This window comes from Equus quagga, chromosome 7, assembly GCF_021613505.1.
Source record: "Equus quagga isolate Etosha38 chromosome 7, UCLA_HA_Equagga_1.0, whole genome shotgun sequence".
NCBI classification, from domain to species: domain Eukaryota; kingdom Metazoa; phylum Chordata; class Mammalia; order Perissodactyla; family Equidae; genus Equus; species Equus quagga.
The window spans coordinates 131454170-131468780 of record NC_060273.1 but is presented as its reverse complement, the minus strand read 5'-3'; the positions used below and the strand labels follow the sequence as shown (position 1 = coordinate 131468780).

The 14611-nt window shown below is 41.0% G+C and overlaps 1 protein-coding gene across 4 annotated transcripts in view; it reads right to left on the bottom strand.

The window, feature by feature from the left end:
* Positions 1-170: 170 nt before the first annotated feature.
* FAM169A (family with sequence similarity 169 member A) overlaps positions 171-14611 on the bottom strand; it is a 62965-nt gene continuing 48524 nt past the window's right edge. For all 4 annotated transcript variants that reach the window (XM_046667561.1, XM_046667560.1, XM_046667558.1 and 1 more), the window contains 5 exons: positions 12507-12546; positions 11757-11907; positions 8974-9130; positions 5730-5933; positions 171-4156 (listed from right to left, as the gene is read on the bottom strand). In XM_046667561.1, coding sequence (XP_046523517.1) covers positions 3608-4156; positions 5730-5933; positions 8974-9130; positions 11757-11907; positions 12507-12546 — 1101 coding nt within the window. In that variant the 3' untranslated portion in view covers positions 171-3607. The remainder of the gene's footprint in view (positions 4157-5729; positions 5934-8973; positions 9131-11756; positions 11908-12506; positions 12547-14611) is intronic.

The window sequence follows — 14611 nt, the reverse complement described above, 5'->3', positions numbered from 1 at the left end:
ATTCTATTTATTTTTTAATAAACAGAATTGTACTTGAAAGTACAACCAATGTGATAATTGTACCTTTAACAAAATCATTTAATGTCTAAACAAATTGAATATCTAAACACATCTTCATCAATGAAATTAGGGAAAAGAAAATGAAAAGAATTTCAAAAGACAGACCAGGAAACAATCACAAAATATAGGTTTAATTACTACTTTTAAACTTAAAAAAAAACCTATCAAGAAAACAAACATAAGTACTTCAGTAAGACTTGCTATTCTGAATAATGTAACATCTTTTCTAAGTTGTATATAAACATAGTAGAAGCTTTAGAACACACAGACACTTAGGAAAAGAAAGGCTAGTTCCTTGGGAATGACTATCCAGTATGACAGCTACTTCAGGATGACAGAAGCTGAACCTTGCTAACAATTAGATTTTAACAAATGATTCTGCTACTAAGAGAAATGGAGAATGTGTGAATGACTTAAGTTTTGGAATGTGAAAGGAAAAACTAAAGCAGTGGATACTACAGAACTGAGGTTTGCTTATTTTTAGAACCAAAACCAAGCAAATTAGCTATCTTGTACAAAGAAAGCTTGATATTAAGTATGCAAACAGAAGCGTAACACTTGTAACTAGTCACGCCCGTGAGAGACTGGATAACACCCTAAACACCATATTGCTACTAGTGAACATACAGGGCAGAACTTTATTTCTAAAATACTGTTGCACAGATGAGTAATGTTAGTATAAATTCTTTATTTACATTAAGATCTGTTTCAGTTTGCTGGTGTGACCAAACCTTAGAAGGTAATCCCTAAGGGTGAAGCAGAACTTAAGAGCGGATGATTTAGGTCCCAGGTAAAGGCTCAATTTGACGCAATCGTAAACCTTCAAGATATTTTCTAAAGTCACTGAACCGTTTTAGGTAACGTTCTGGTGGTCAGTTAAAAGTGAACCATTAGTCACTAGTAATTGTTATCCTTGCCATGATAATTCTCTGCACTGAATGGGAACACCGTGAACATACACACATTTTAAGTAGCAGAAGACGGACATTCTGTCACGCTATTTGATTTTATAAAAAATCATAAGAGACCCTCTCACCTTTACAAGTTATAGAGGAGATTTATAATAAAGTCTTAAATATATTTCTGTGATGTCTAGCAATTGAATAATTTAAACTTGAAAGTAGAAGTAACATTTTGCTAATTACTGCTTTATATTACACAAGGAAATATATAAGTATTTACACAAACTGAACTCCCTTCTCCACAAGTAAGACTTCTAAGCAAAAAAGCAGTTCACAAAGGACTATACAATGTGACTGGACACAACGACTAGATGAGCTGGGTGAAATCAGATTTCAGTCTTCTAATTTTGAAAGTTTTTCTAACGCCTTGCAAAAATGACAAGTATCTGATTAAGTTTTATTTAGATTCCTTATGGAGGATAAGTTTTGTTATAAATTCTATACTCACTGGGTATAGAACTCATTTACTGAACATGGAAGTTAGGTTTTTTCACATGACCTAACTTTTCCTTATCTACCATCTATAATTCCCAAAATAACATTTTCTGTCAGAATATGTAACAAAATTTTCTTGTATGCTGAAAAGTTTTGAAATTGCTTAAAATGCACTTAGTGTTTAAGAATAAACCCAGTTTACCAAGCTTATCCTGTTAGTCCCCAGTGATCATATATGAATAAACTTTTTTGTCAAGTCAGTGACCACTCACATCAAGAGTTGTCAGAGCTCTATCTTCTTAAACTACACCTTTTTAAAGAAAATATTTTAAAGACAACAATAAACAATCCAAGTAAAAAAGTAAAATACCTAAGTGTTAGGTTTTTAAATCTATTTTAAGAAATTAAAAATGGAAAGGTTAAGAATTTACTAAATCTTAACATTCCCCTAATTGTGGTACTAACAAAAGTTTCTCACAAATGTATAAAACAGCCTAAATGTCTGATAGATACGCTAGTATTAGTCATACTTATTCTTTCACTTAATTAGTATTTGTTGAGAAGACAAATGGCCAAAGTGCTTTAATTTCCATTTACAGTGAAATAATCTGGCTTACCTCTGACCAATAATTAAAGAAAATGTAGGAGATACAAGTATTCAAAATTTTACATAAATAGGAGGGTTCGCGAGCTAGCTTAGAGATTTTCAATTCAACTTAGTAGATCTTTCTAAAATACCAACATCCCAAAATAAGATTTGATGGCATCCCCCGACTGCAGGGTGAATAAACCTGCGGCACTCATCCTCAGCGCCTCCGACAGGGACCAGGCAGAACATGTTTTCCTCATGTAGGGACCAAGCTGTTTGAAGAACAACCGAAAAGGTCTCAAAGCATTCTCCAACTTAAGAGCAAATTTGAGAGAACAGAATACTTCCAAAGAGTAGGATTGTTTGAAGATTCTCTTTGGAGTCTAAGAACCACCAATCCATTTTTCAATAAATTACTATACAAAAATTAACAACCAAGAGGTTTTTCTTTTGTTTTCCTACGCAGAGGCCTTTGCTATGGCAACACCATGTCCACACACAGGCTGGCTTTTAACCTGTCGTCACAGAACAGGTCCAGAGTGAGCAAGGCCCCAGGGACAACCGCAGTTCCCAGGGCAGCTCTATTCCTGCCGCCAAGGCCCAAGGCTGGGGCGCAGCGCATACCTGCCCAGAAACGGATGCCAAGGGCCCAAGCTGCCAGGCAGGTCTTTGGACAGGAGTCAGTCCACGGGCCAGTGAAGTGGATGGCGGCTGAGGGGGTTGTCAGTAAGATTCTGGACTAAAGGCAGTGGCAGGGTCAGGAGACGCCAGAGGAAGGGTTCTCACGCTCCTGAAGTACACACGCTAACGGGTGAGGAGGAAAGCACAGTCCCCGCTCCAGGTGGAACTTCGAAGGCTTACGCTAGTGCCCAGAGGCCCACAGGAAATCCCTAGCAGTGCTGTTGGCATCAGATGCTACAAAGAGTGAGCTGGACACAGATTTTGTACCTTTTCACAGACACTGAAGTCAAAGGAAGAAATTGCCTCTACACAACTAAGAATTAAGAGGCCAAAACCTTCACAAACCTTTGACCACAAATTTCTGTATTTGTGCTCTCACTTAGTTGAAGTTATATTTATTCTAATTTACTGACATTTTTGTTTAGGCATGCCTACATTTTAAAAAATGGTGATTAGTTTTGATATTTGAGATAAAACTTCTAGAACCTTCACCAAGTTTACTATTAAAACCCTTAGTATAAAAGATTTCTGTGATCCTTACAAGTAATAAAAAGCCTACTACTTTCAGTTTTTTAATTTATATTTTCTGAAATATTAACGGTCAGATGTCTCCAACTGCTAAAGAAAAAATAGTATGATCTGGTTTCCCAAAATTGAAACATGGTTAATAAAAATAAAAAATTGTATTTACACAAAATAGCTGAAAAATTAAGAAGAATGGTGAATCCTAGGGTCCTAGTGGGGAGGGAAAAACGGCATCCTAAGTCCCAATTGAAATTCTGGAATTTTTGTCCTGTGCCCCATGCTATTTATTAAGGATCATAGTTAAAAACCACCACTATGTTACAAGGAAGAGGCTTCATGCTCTGCACGCCTTCACTTAGGTCAGCTTGGCTTTCTTCTTACCAGGCCCTTTGTGCCCCTTGGCCTTTCTTCTCAAACTCCGCCTGTCCACCACGGGCACCTCCACCTCGATCTCCTCTGAGCTGCTGTCCACAGTCTTCTCAGTTGATTGTGTAAACTGATCCAGCTGCTCCGAAGACGCCTCCGACTGCTCCTCCGACTGGTTCTTCTGTCCCGCGTTCTGTGAAAAGGGCACGTCTTCGAGTTCGACCTCTATCAGAGAACTCTGCTGGAGGGCCGCCACCGGCTCCTGGGGCTCGGGAGCCGCCTCCTCGCCCTGGTCTTCCAGTGAGGAAGTGGTGTTGGGGGACAGATTTTCAGAGATGGATTCCTCAGAAAACTCAGTCATCACAGAGTTTGGAAAACCACTGTCAGACCGCTCCTCATTTGGGATAGCAGCAACACTGTCTGAACTCCCAAAGTGCGCTTTCTTTCTTGAAACTAGTGGCAGTTTCTCTTCGGGGTGCCCCTTTTCATCAGCTGGGCCTTCCTCTAGCAACATTTCTGAGTCAGTTATATGTGAGGTCTGAAAACAAAAAACCTGGTGAACAAACTTTTGCAATATAGTTCTTACATAAATTATTCTCAGCCACTAATATGCAACGATACGGAACTGCACTTCAAAGAACTCAGTGCTCGTTACTTCTGTCAATCACATGTACAGATTCTGGATATAACTCAATCTCTTCAAAATTATCTTAACGTGATAACTGGACACACTACGTCCTTGGTTTAAAGATACAATAAAAGTATTTTAGGGACCGGCCCCACAGTCTACTGGTTAAGTTCAGTGAGCTCCGCTTCAGCGGCCCAGGTTTGGTTCCCAGGCATGGACCTATACCACTCATTGGTGGCCACACTGTGGCAGTGACCCAAATACAAAAAAGAGGAAGACTGGCACTGATGTTAGCTTAGGGCAAATCTTCCTCAAGGAAAAAAAAGAGGAAGACTGGCAGAAGTTAGCTCAGGGTGAATCTTCCTCAGCAAAAATAAAAAATAGGTATTTTTACCTCAAAAAGTACTTAAGACATTTTAAACTTCATATCAAGATTCTTCAGGGGCTGGCCCCATAGCTGAGTGGTTAAGTCCGCACACTCTCTTTGGCGGCCCAGGGTTTCGCTGGTTTGAATCCTGGGTGCGGACATGGCACCACTCATCAAGCCACACTGAGGCAGCATCCCACATGCCACAACTAGAAGGACCCACAACTAAAATATACAACTATGTACTGGGGGGCTTTGGGGAAGAAAAAGGAAAAATAAAATCTTTAAAAAAAAAAAAAAGATTCTTCAAAATCATGAATCAACTCAAGAGTTTTTAGTTTCTGGGTGTCACTGGAGCCAGAACCAGGAGTCCCCTGGGACTTGACACTGTGCCACTCCACTAACTTTGACTGTGGTTTCATGAGATGATAAGTGAGGACAGTGGAAATTGTATTCATTTATTTATGTGAGATACTAATAAAATAACACTATACAATAGTTTCTTAGCCTTAAATTGGAATATTCAAAAATAAAAATTAGATTTATTTTAAAATACTCCATCAAGTTTTCCCCACTACAGTCATGCACCACGTAACCACCTTTCAGTCAACAACGGACCACATACCTGATGGTGGTCCTGTAGGACTCACCCATGCAGCCTAGGTGTGCAGTAGGCTATACACCATCCAGGTTTGTGTTAGTTCACTCTGTGATGCTCACACAACAAAAGTGCCTGACGACACATTTCTCAGAATGTCCCCATCATTAAGTGACACATGACTATAATCTAATCTAATTAAACTGACTGTACTGGTCACAGACTGTGTAAGCAACAGGTGTTCAAATATTTCGTACATAATGATTTGTCCATTTTTCTAAACATTTATTCATTTTGTTACCATAAGTCAGATAAGAATAAACAAGGTTACAAAGGTTTGAATTTATGGAATATTACTGATTGCATCTTCTTAAAATACCAAATCTAGTATAAAATTTAACTTTCCTGAAGGACTGTACATGTTAAAGAGGAGGAAAATATGTATACCACACTGCCCATAGCATGTCGTCAACAGCGGAACACCTTAACTATAAAAAAGTAGGTTATTCCCCCCTTACCTTCTCCTGGGCAACAGCCTCAGAGGGTTTGGAAGATTCCACCACCAGCGGAACAAGAGTAGCAGAGTCCTCACCGGAATCGAAAGACTGCAGTTTCAATTCTTCATCTAAAACCTCACTAGCGGAGTCCTCCTCTTCAGTTGTCAGCGAGGTCTTAAGCGTATCATCCACTATCTCACCATTCACAGGCTCTAGTTCAGACTCCTACACCATCAGGGGAAAAGAATAAGTCAGGAAACGATGACACTAACTTATTTGTCATGCAAGGTGGGTCCATTCTCAGCCCCTACCTGTCAAGCGCCAGGACTCGAGATAAATGCTACCACATTTAGGGCAGGGTTAAGGAATAGTCTTACTGGGCGAAAGGGGAACTTAGGCAGCCCGGTGAGTAAAAGACAAGAATCCCTAAGTACTCCAAACTCCCCTCTTCCCATGGAGAGAGGACAGGACCAGGACACGAAGTGTGGGTCTGAAACTCAGTGAGGAGCCCCTGCCACTTTCTGGCTCTCCCTTCTTATAGGGCAATCATGGGAGGAACCTTTGCAGTAAAGAGGCAACAGAGAAAGGGTCTCCGTTTGGCACCAGCTCTTTACAGCACACCAGCTGTTCAGCACTTGGGCGCTCTGGGGCCTGCAGGAAGTCACAGCTCACCCTGCCAGGGGCAAGAAGCACTACCAGTCTGTGGGAAACTGAGTTTGCGTACAGCCTCTTTCTGGGATTAGAGAGCCCGCAATCTCTGTTAGCTCACTGTCCAGTCAAGGTGGGTCATTTATGAACAATCCTGCTCCTGACATCACGTTAAAATACGGAAAAGTCATCTGATAACATAAACCCTCCCATTTCTCTTCTTCCAATGTTTACCAGGTTACAAGACTTCTTAATAATTAGAGGGCATTTTACTACCATTTTAAAAATTAGGAAACTGATGCACTTAGGCGTTCAGAAATAGATTTGGCTGGATTACATAGGACCCCTGAAAGTTTTCCAAAGGGATACTGAAATCAGACACTTAGAAAAATTAATCTAGCCAGATGGTATACAGAACTGACGGCACATAGAAGGTAATTATAATAAAACTCACACAAGGACCAACTAGAGTGGGTGAAATATTCAAAGGAAGAAAATGAGAAGAGAGCAAAAGCTTAAACAGAATTTTGGTGAGTAACTGAAAGTCAGAAGCAACAGAAGAGAAAAACTCAGTCCTTCAAGTTCTAGGTTTGGGAACAGAAGAAAGTAAGAAACAGGAAAAAAGGCTCAATACAGAAGTGTTAAGAAGGAACAGAGATTATGCTGAACTTAAGATGATGACAGACATCTGTCTAAATAGGAATTTTCAGAAGGCAAGTAACATTATGGGACTACAGTCTGGATCCATATTTAAAGTCCAGAGTTACTGGTCATCCCCACAGAGGTAACAGTTGAGCCATTAGAGCGTGTTTGTTTTCAAAAGAGAGAGCATGAACCAAAGAGCAGAAAGCCAAGAACTGAGTCTTCTAGAATGTCCACAAATAAAGGGGAAAAAGCAGGAAGCAGAACAGACAAAAAGTAATTAAAACCAAAACCAAAAGGGCCGGCCAGTCACTGAGTGGTTAAGTTCGCGTGCTCCACTTTGGCGGACCAGGGTATCGCTGGTTCAGATCCTGGGCACGGATATAGCACCGCTCATCAGGCCATGCTGAGGCGGCATCCCACATGCCACAACTAGAAAGACCCACAACTAGAACATGCAACTGCGTACCGGGAAGCTTTGGGGAGAAGAAGAATAAGAAAAAGAAAAAAGAAGATCCACAACAGATGTTAGCTCAGGTGCCAAGCTTTAAAAAACAAACGAAACACAGCAAAACTTCAGAGATTGGAAAACCAAGAAATAAAAATAAAGTAGTGTTAGAAAGCCAGGGACTGGAGAATCTCGAGGAAGATGGCAGTGGAATGGGAGTGCCCTGGTGACCCATGGGAGCATGTGCGCAGTGTACCATGTGACACAGGAAACACACGACATAAAGTGTGTACAGTATAATCTTAAGTTATACTAAGAAATCTTGGGGCTGCCCCGTGGCCGAGTGGTTAAGTTCGCACGCTCTGCTTCAGTGGCCCAGGGTTTCGCCGGTTTGAACCCTGGGCACAGACATGGCACTGTTCATCGAGCCATGCTGAGGTGGCGTCCCACATGCCACAACTAGAAGGACCCACAACTAAAATATACAACTATGTACCAGCAGGCTTTGGGAGAAAAAGGACAAATAACATCTTAAAAAAACAAAAAAAGAAATCTTAAGCAATTTCTTTTCTCTTTAAAAGAGAAAAAAACACAAATATATATTCCCATAAACATCTAGATGCATGTAAGTCCCTTTTTAAAACATGTGCTTTATTTTCCCAATTTTCTATAAGAAAAGAAAAAAATGCCACTTAAAACTAGTTTCACGAAGTAGAGGAAGCAGGAGCTTTAAGTTAAGAAAATAAAAGCATGACGTAGTTTCATTTGTTCAGGGGCTGGCTAGACTTGGCAAACAGGTAAAAGATTGTTAAAGAAACTTAAGTACATATGAAAGAAGAAATAAGGAATCTGCAGACAGGAAAAGATTAAAGATATTAAAGAAAAAAAAGAGAAGGATAGGAAATGGACAGAGAAGAAGAAAAAAGAAGACACAGAAAAACACTGGAGGAGGTGCAGAAGGCAGGCCAGACGCAGAGGATACTTAGTCAAAGACGATTTTCCTATTTGGTTTCTAGCGTTAAAAAAAAAAAATGAATTTAGCTATTTTTCCAGGAATCTGTAAATCAATTGTAGTCTTAGATATTTTTTTCTAGACAACTACTTTTATCCTTCTACCCAAAATAAGGGTGCAACTGAGTGCCTACTTCAAGGCATTCTAACTGGTTCTACAAGGCAGACCTCACAGTCACATCCTTCGTGTCACTTCTTAAGTATGTTTAATCCCACAAATTAATTTATATTTTAAATGCACTGAGAGACCTTACTACCTAAACATCCTTTCTTTCATCTTCGCTATAAGTCACCCTTTCACAAACTCGGTTTGAAATATAAAATGATACTTGTAAGTTCATCCTCTCCCCAACTCCACAACCCGATCCTGCATAATACAGACACATGTTTTTTAACATTGAACACAATTTCTGTTAAGGCTCTAAAATACATCATTATATTTTTCTGACAATATATGATCATGACAGTTAAACTTCCGTTTACTTCCACTGTTTCATTTACGAAGTGGCCTCACACCTTTTCACCGTCCTGCTTGTCCGGGGTAGGCTGGGTTTCCGGCATGGGCCGTGCCTCTTTATCGCTACCTTCATCCTCAAACTCGATCGCACTCTGTTCAGGTTCTTCTTCCAGGAATTCCTCTGAGCTCTCTGAGGTGCGTGCCGTGGACTCCAATCTACAAAACAAAAGAAAACCGTTCTTACTTGTCTTATTAAGGATGAATATAAAATTCCAGGGATTTGTCAATAAAGTAAAACTTTAGAGAATCAACTGTGCTTCAGTCAACAACTTCAAATTTTACAGGTTCAAAACCAACCTCTTCATCTTATAAATGTGTTCTCGGTCCTACCTTCTCCAGTTTGGTTAACATCACCATCTTCTCCAGCACGTACTCTCGGCCCCTCTCTCGCTCCGTCCACATCTGACTAGGTCCCGCTCTATCAGGATGAACGCATACCCCCTTTACCAGGGACAGTCCAGTCTACACCTTTGGTCGCAGCACTGGCGTAATTATCAGTAGTGCCGCTTTCATTCTCCATGGACAATAAATGATATGGCTTCATCCTCTACGGACAACAAATCCAAAATATCTTCCAAACATACCCCTAACTTGCTATTCCCATTTTCATGGCCCTACTTCAAGCCCCAGGTCCCTCTGGACCACTGTGACTTGTTCCCACTCACCCTCCCCCCTGCACATTCTTCAGTAAGGTTTTCAGAGCTGTTTCTAATACACGTACCTGTAGCTGTGACAGTCTGGCTCAGACGGTTCTAGGGTTCTCCACGGTTTAGAGAATAAAGCGCACCCGCTTTCAAAGCCTAGCATAACCAGACCCTTGCATCGCTATCTCCCACCGGATGCTACCATTTACCTTACACATCACTCACCCTCACCGACCTTCCTTCCAGCTCTGTGCCTTTGCTCATGTTACTCCTGGAGTCTAGACCTGCAGGGTGTAGTAACAGCAGCCACGGGACACACGTCATCATTTACACTAACTAACATTAAATGAAATTAGAAATTCAGTTCCTCAGTGGCACAAGCCACACCTGAAGTGCTCAACGGGCACAATGGGCAGTGGCTGCCACACCGGGCAGGGCAGACACAGAACATTCCCAGCATCACAGAAGGTTCTTTGGACAGCCCTGGTGTAGAGCAGGGGTCAGCAAACTTCTCCTTTGGGTTTTGCGGGCCATATGGTCTCTAAACAACAACTCAACTCCACCACTGGAAAGCAAAAGCAGCCATAATAACACACAAGCCAATGAGCAGGGATGTGTGACCATAGAACTTTATTTACAAATCCAGGTGGCGGCCAGACGTGGCCTATGGACTAGAGCTTGTGGACCCTTTGACCAGAATGTCTTCTCTCCCAGCTCTGCTTGTTGAGTTTCTACTTATCTCTGAAGCCCTGGTCCAAATGCCAAGTCTCTCCATCCCCCAATCAGAATCCATCACACTCTCCTCTGACCCCAAGCATCCGGCACTTCTGTTATGGCGCCGTCACAGTCCACCCTGCAGCCCTCCTAACCTGTGTCACAGGGACAGTATGTGTGTTAGAAACCACTAGGCCATCAGTTCTTCAAGGGCAAAGAGGAGTTTCGTTCTTCGTAGTGTCTGAGTAAGCATTCAAGCACTCAGTCTTACTGTTACTGTCCTGATTCCATAATAATTGTGGGATGTCCAATTTAAAATGTACTGTTACATTCCCTTCTAAAAAGGGTATTACATCAAAATGTTGCTCAGTGAGAAAACTCTTATTCCTCTTTTCACAAATTACCAGATTTAAATATTTACTTATATTTGCCTGTTCATGGATTTTTCACCAAAATATTTATATTCTTACTCAATTACCAAATTTAAAATTATTTACATGATGAAGTTAGCATAGCTACAGAACCCTCCACCTGAGTAAAATAATTCCACAGCTAACGTGGCAACGCTCTGAACGGCTGACTCAGGAGGAGTCTGTAGGACGGTGAGGACGAAAGTCTAATTTAACATGAAATTTACATTCTCGCTTTCTTCCAGACAGACAGAGGGCACAGTCGGAGCACTTGCTCTGCTACTCGGGCGGCTCTTCACTCCTGGAGCAGCTGTCTGCACCGTTTATGGCTATCGCTACTGTATGTTATAGCCCATAACCCAGTAAAGTGAATCAGTTACAAAGACAAATTGAGGGTTTTTTAAATTGACTAAACCTCAAGCATTACTAAAAACTACAGCTGTTGTCAAATTCAAAGTTGGTGACTCATTTGGGATAATATAATCACTAGAACATTCTCTTGGATTTCACACATGAGAGATTCAATGGTGAGTTTATTCCACTTTCTTACTAGCACTTTCTCCCTACAGCACCATCAAAGTGACCGTCACCACTGGCAGGTGTAATCAATAATCTTGTAGAATTCAAACAAAACTCCTATACCAATGTCATTGCTACACAAACAATATAATCATTGCCTCCAACTTAAGTACTAAATACTAGTAAAATGAAAAGAATAAACCAGGGGCCGGCCTGGTGGCATAGTGGTTAGGTTGGAGCACTCTGCTTCAGGAGCCCAGGGTTCAAGGGTTCAGATCCTAGGCATGGATCTACACACTGCTCATCAAGCAATGCTGTGGCGGCACCCCACACAGAGTGGAGGAAGACTGGCACAGATGTTAGCTCAGGGACAATCTTCCTCAAGTAAAAAGAGGAAAATTGGCAACACATGTTAGCTCCAGGCCAATCTTCTTCCCCAAAAAATAAAAACAAAGAATAAACCAAATGATGACAGTAACATAAACAACACTTTACTTGTTTACTGAAGCTGTAGGTGAGGTCTGGGGAGTCTTTTCATCTTCCCCTTGAGAATTACTAAACTCAGAATCCTGAAAACGCTTTCCAATCTTTGGCCGCTTTAGCTGACTACTCCGAGTACGAGTGGAAACAGGTGTTTTATCATGACCTGAGAAAGACAGCAAGTACAATTAATTATGCATTCAAAGGGTCACATGAAAATACACAGCGAGGCAAGAACTATGCTAGCTGACATACGCCCTCACCATCACACTCTCCCTCTCTCTCTCACATCAGGCTAAGAAACAATATCAGTGTCTTTTTCTGAGTTATGAAATGACTTTGTCAATATTCCTTCCTCACATTTCTATGTTACCTTGAGCTCTGCAAAGTGTTTCTGCATTTCACTTACATTCTCTCCCAATCATCTTGGGAAATAAACAAAGTAGACATTACCATCTCTGTTCTACAGGAGAGGAAAAGAGAGGCATGGCGGCTTACTCTGTTCACACAGCAACATCGGCAGCAGTGGTGGCATTAGAAGCCAGATTTAGGTTTTAGATAAATTCTAGATTTAGATCTAGAATAAATTCTAAAATTTATAATAAATTCTAGATTTAGATTTCTAAATTTAGGTAGCTTCCAGATCTAAATCTAGATTTTCAGATAAATCTGCAATTGCTCCAAGGGACGGATGGACGGACACACACCCCCACACCCTAATTCTCAGTGTCTCAAACGCTTACTGATAGACCAGCTGATTCTTACCTTCAGAAGTGCTTGCAAAGGCATCTTTTAGAGAATCAATCTAAAACAGAAATACAGATTAAAACCAAAAGTTTCACCTCATTTTTTCTCCCAATGGATCTTCATTCAGTGTCAAAAACAATATTTTAAAACGTTGTCCAAATAGCACTTTTTGTACTCACTATTCACCAACTAAGAAAACTTACTTAAGTAATAAAAGGCTATGTCAAGCCTCAGTTTATTACGAGCCTGAGAACTCAGCAAGCCGCCTCGTATGTTGCAGTGGTCCACACTGGAGTCTCCCAGTGTTCTGTCCTTAGCTCCCTTCTCGCCCCAGCCCACGTGCCCTCCCTGCCTGACTTTATCTACCACCTTTACGTCAACAGCTACTTGCTGATGAATCCGAAAATACCATTTAACCTCCTCAACTTCTTTCCTGATTCCAAAAGCTCTACTTCCAATGAAATATCTCCCCAGTGGATACTTCCTCCAACTTCACGTCCAACCTGTCTCAAATGGAACTCTTCTCTTTTCCCAATATTATTCCCTGTTTTGATTAACGGCAATAACAATTCAGTCAACCATTCTAGCCAAAAACCCGTGAGGCGGTAACGACTTCTCCCTATCCTCATTCAATCAACCACCAAGCCTGTCAGTTCCACTCTGAACAATCTCTCAAAGCTGCCCCCTCGTCTGACCAATGCTGTAGCTCAGGTCTTTATCTCCTTTAACGTGAACTATTCCAACAGCCTCCTCACTGCACCCTTCGCTCTAACCACATGCCCTGAGACCCAACCGCATGCCCTGAGACCCAACCGCATGCCCTGAGACCCCCTCGCCCCAATGACAGCAATGCTTCCGAATCACAAATTGTGCCACTCCTTTGCTTTAAAAAACAAGCTTTCCCGTTTTATTGCTGTCTAGAATACAAACTCCCCAACTCTTCAATACCAAATACGTCTTACATACCAAACATGCCCCTTTCTTTCACGCCTGCATTTTTTACACGCTATCCTTTGGAATGCCCTAACAACCTTTGTCACAGAGCCCGAAGGCACCCTTCAAAAGTCAGCTCAGTTCCCACCTTACCTACTCCAGTCCTCAGGGAGAGCCAGTCCTACTGTGCTACGCACCTTCAATCACCCGCTATCTGCTCGATTAAGGAACTAGTATCCTGAAGGACATCTGTTTACTTATCTCTTTCCAATAATGGGCCATCTACTTCTCCCGAGCTGATGAAAACCATACCCTTGTATGTCCAGTGCTTGCCACAGTACCTACTTTACTATACAGACTGCTATCCATTCACTCACCACACACTTATCGAAACCTCACAGTATAGCAGCACATAGGCTTCAAGATGGCCTCTTTACAGGACGCAGACAAACAAGGGAGCAACTGCAAGGACTAAGGTAAAAATCCTGTCTTCCAGAGCCTGCAGTTCAACTGGCTAAGGTTAAGACATAAAGACGAATAAATAAAAGGTACAAAAAGTATCGTGAGAGAAGTACATGTAATGTTTTATGTTCAAAAATAGGAAAACGCAAATAGAAAAACCATCATCTAAAGAATAAATCATGTAGTGATCATTTCACAATGTGTATCAAAACATCAAATTGCACATCTTAAATACATACGATTGTTATGTCAATTACACCTCAATAAAGCTAAAAAAAACCCACATCATGTAGTTAAAATAAACAAACAAAACCACTTCCCCATGCGGTTACTGATAGAAAGAAATATGAAATAGTTGAACATGAGAAATACTTTCCTTGAACAAATTAAAATATTAAACATGAATAATATGAATTCCCAAAATGAAAGAAATCTCATTTACGCTGCCAACCTCATGACATGGTGCAATTTTAATATAGTTGCACTAAAACGACACACTTAAAATTATTTGGCTCAATATTAAAGTAAATCATTGCTCTCACCACACGAATGGGAAGAGCAGATTTTTCTGCTTTCCCTGGTCTTACGGTATCTGACCAACAGCAAATGAATCGAGTACATCTGAGGAACTGGGAAGGCACTGTCATAGAACTGAGGCTAATCCTGCAGTCTGAAGTTCCAAATGGAGAAAAAATAAAAACAAAAAATCTAACTCCTTATATATAGTG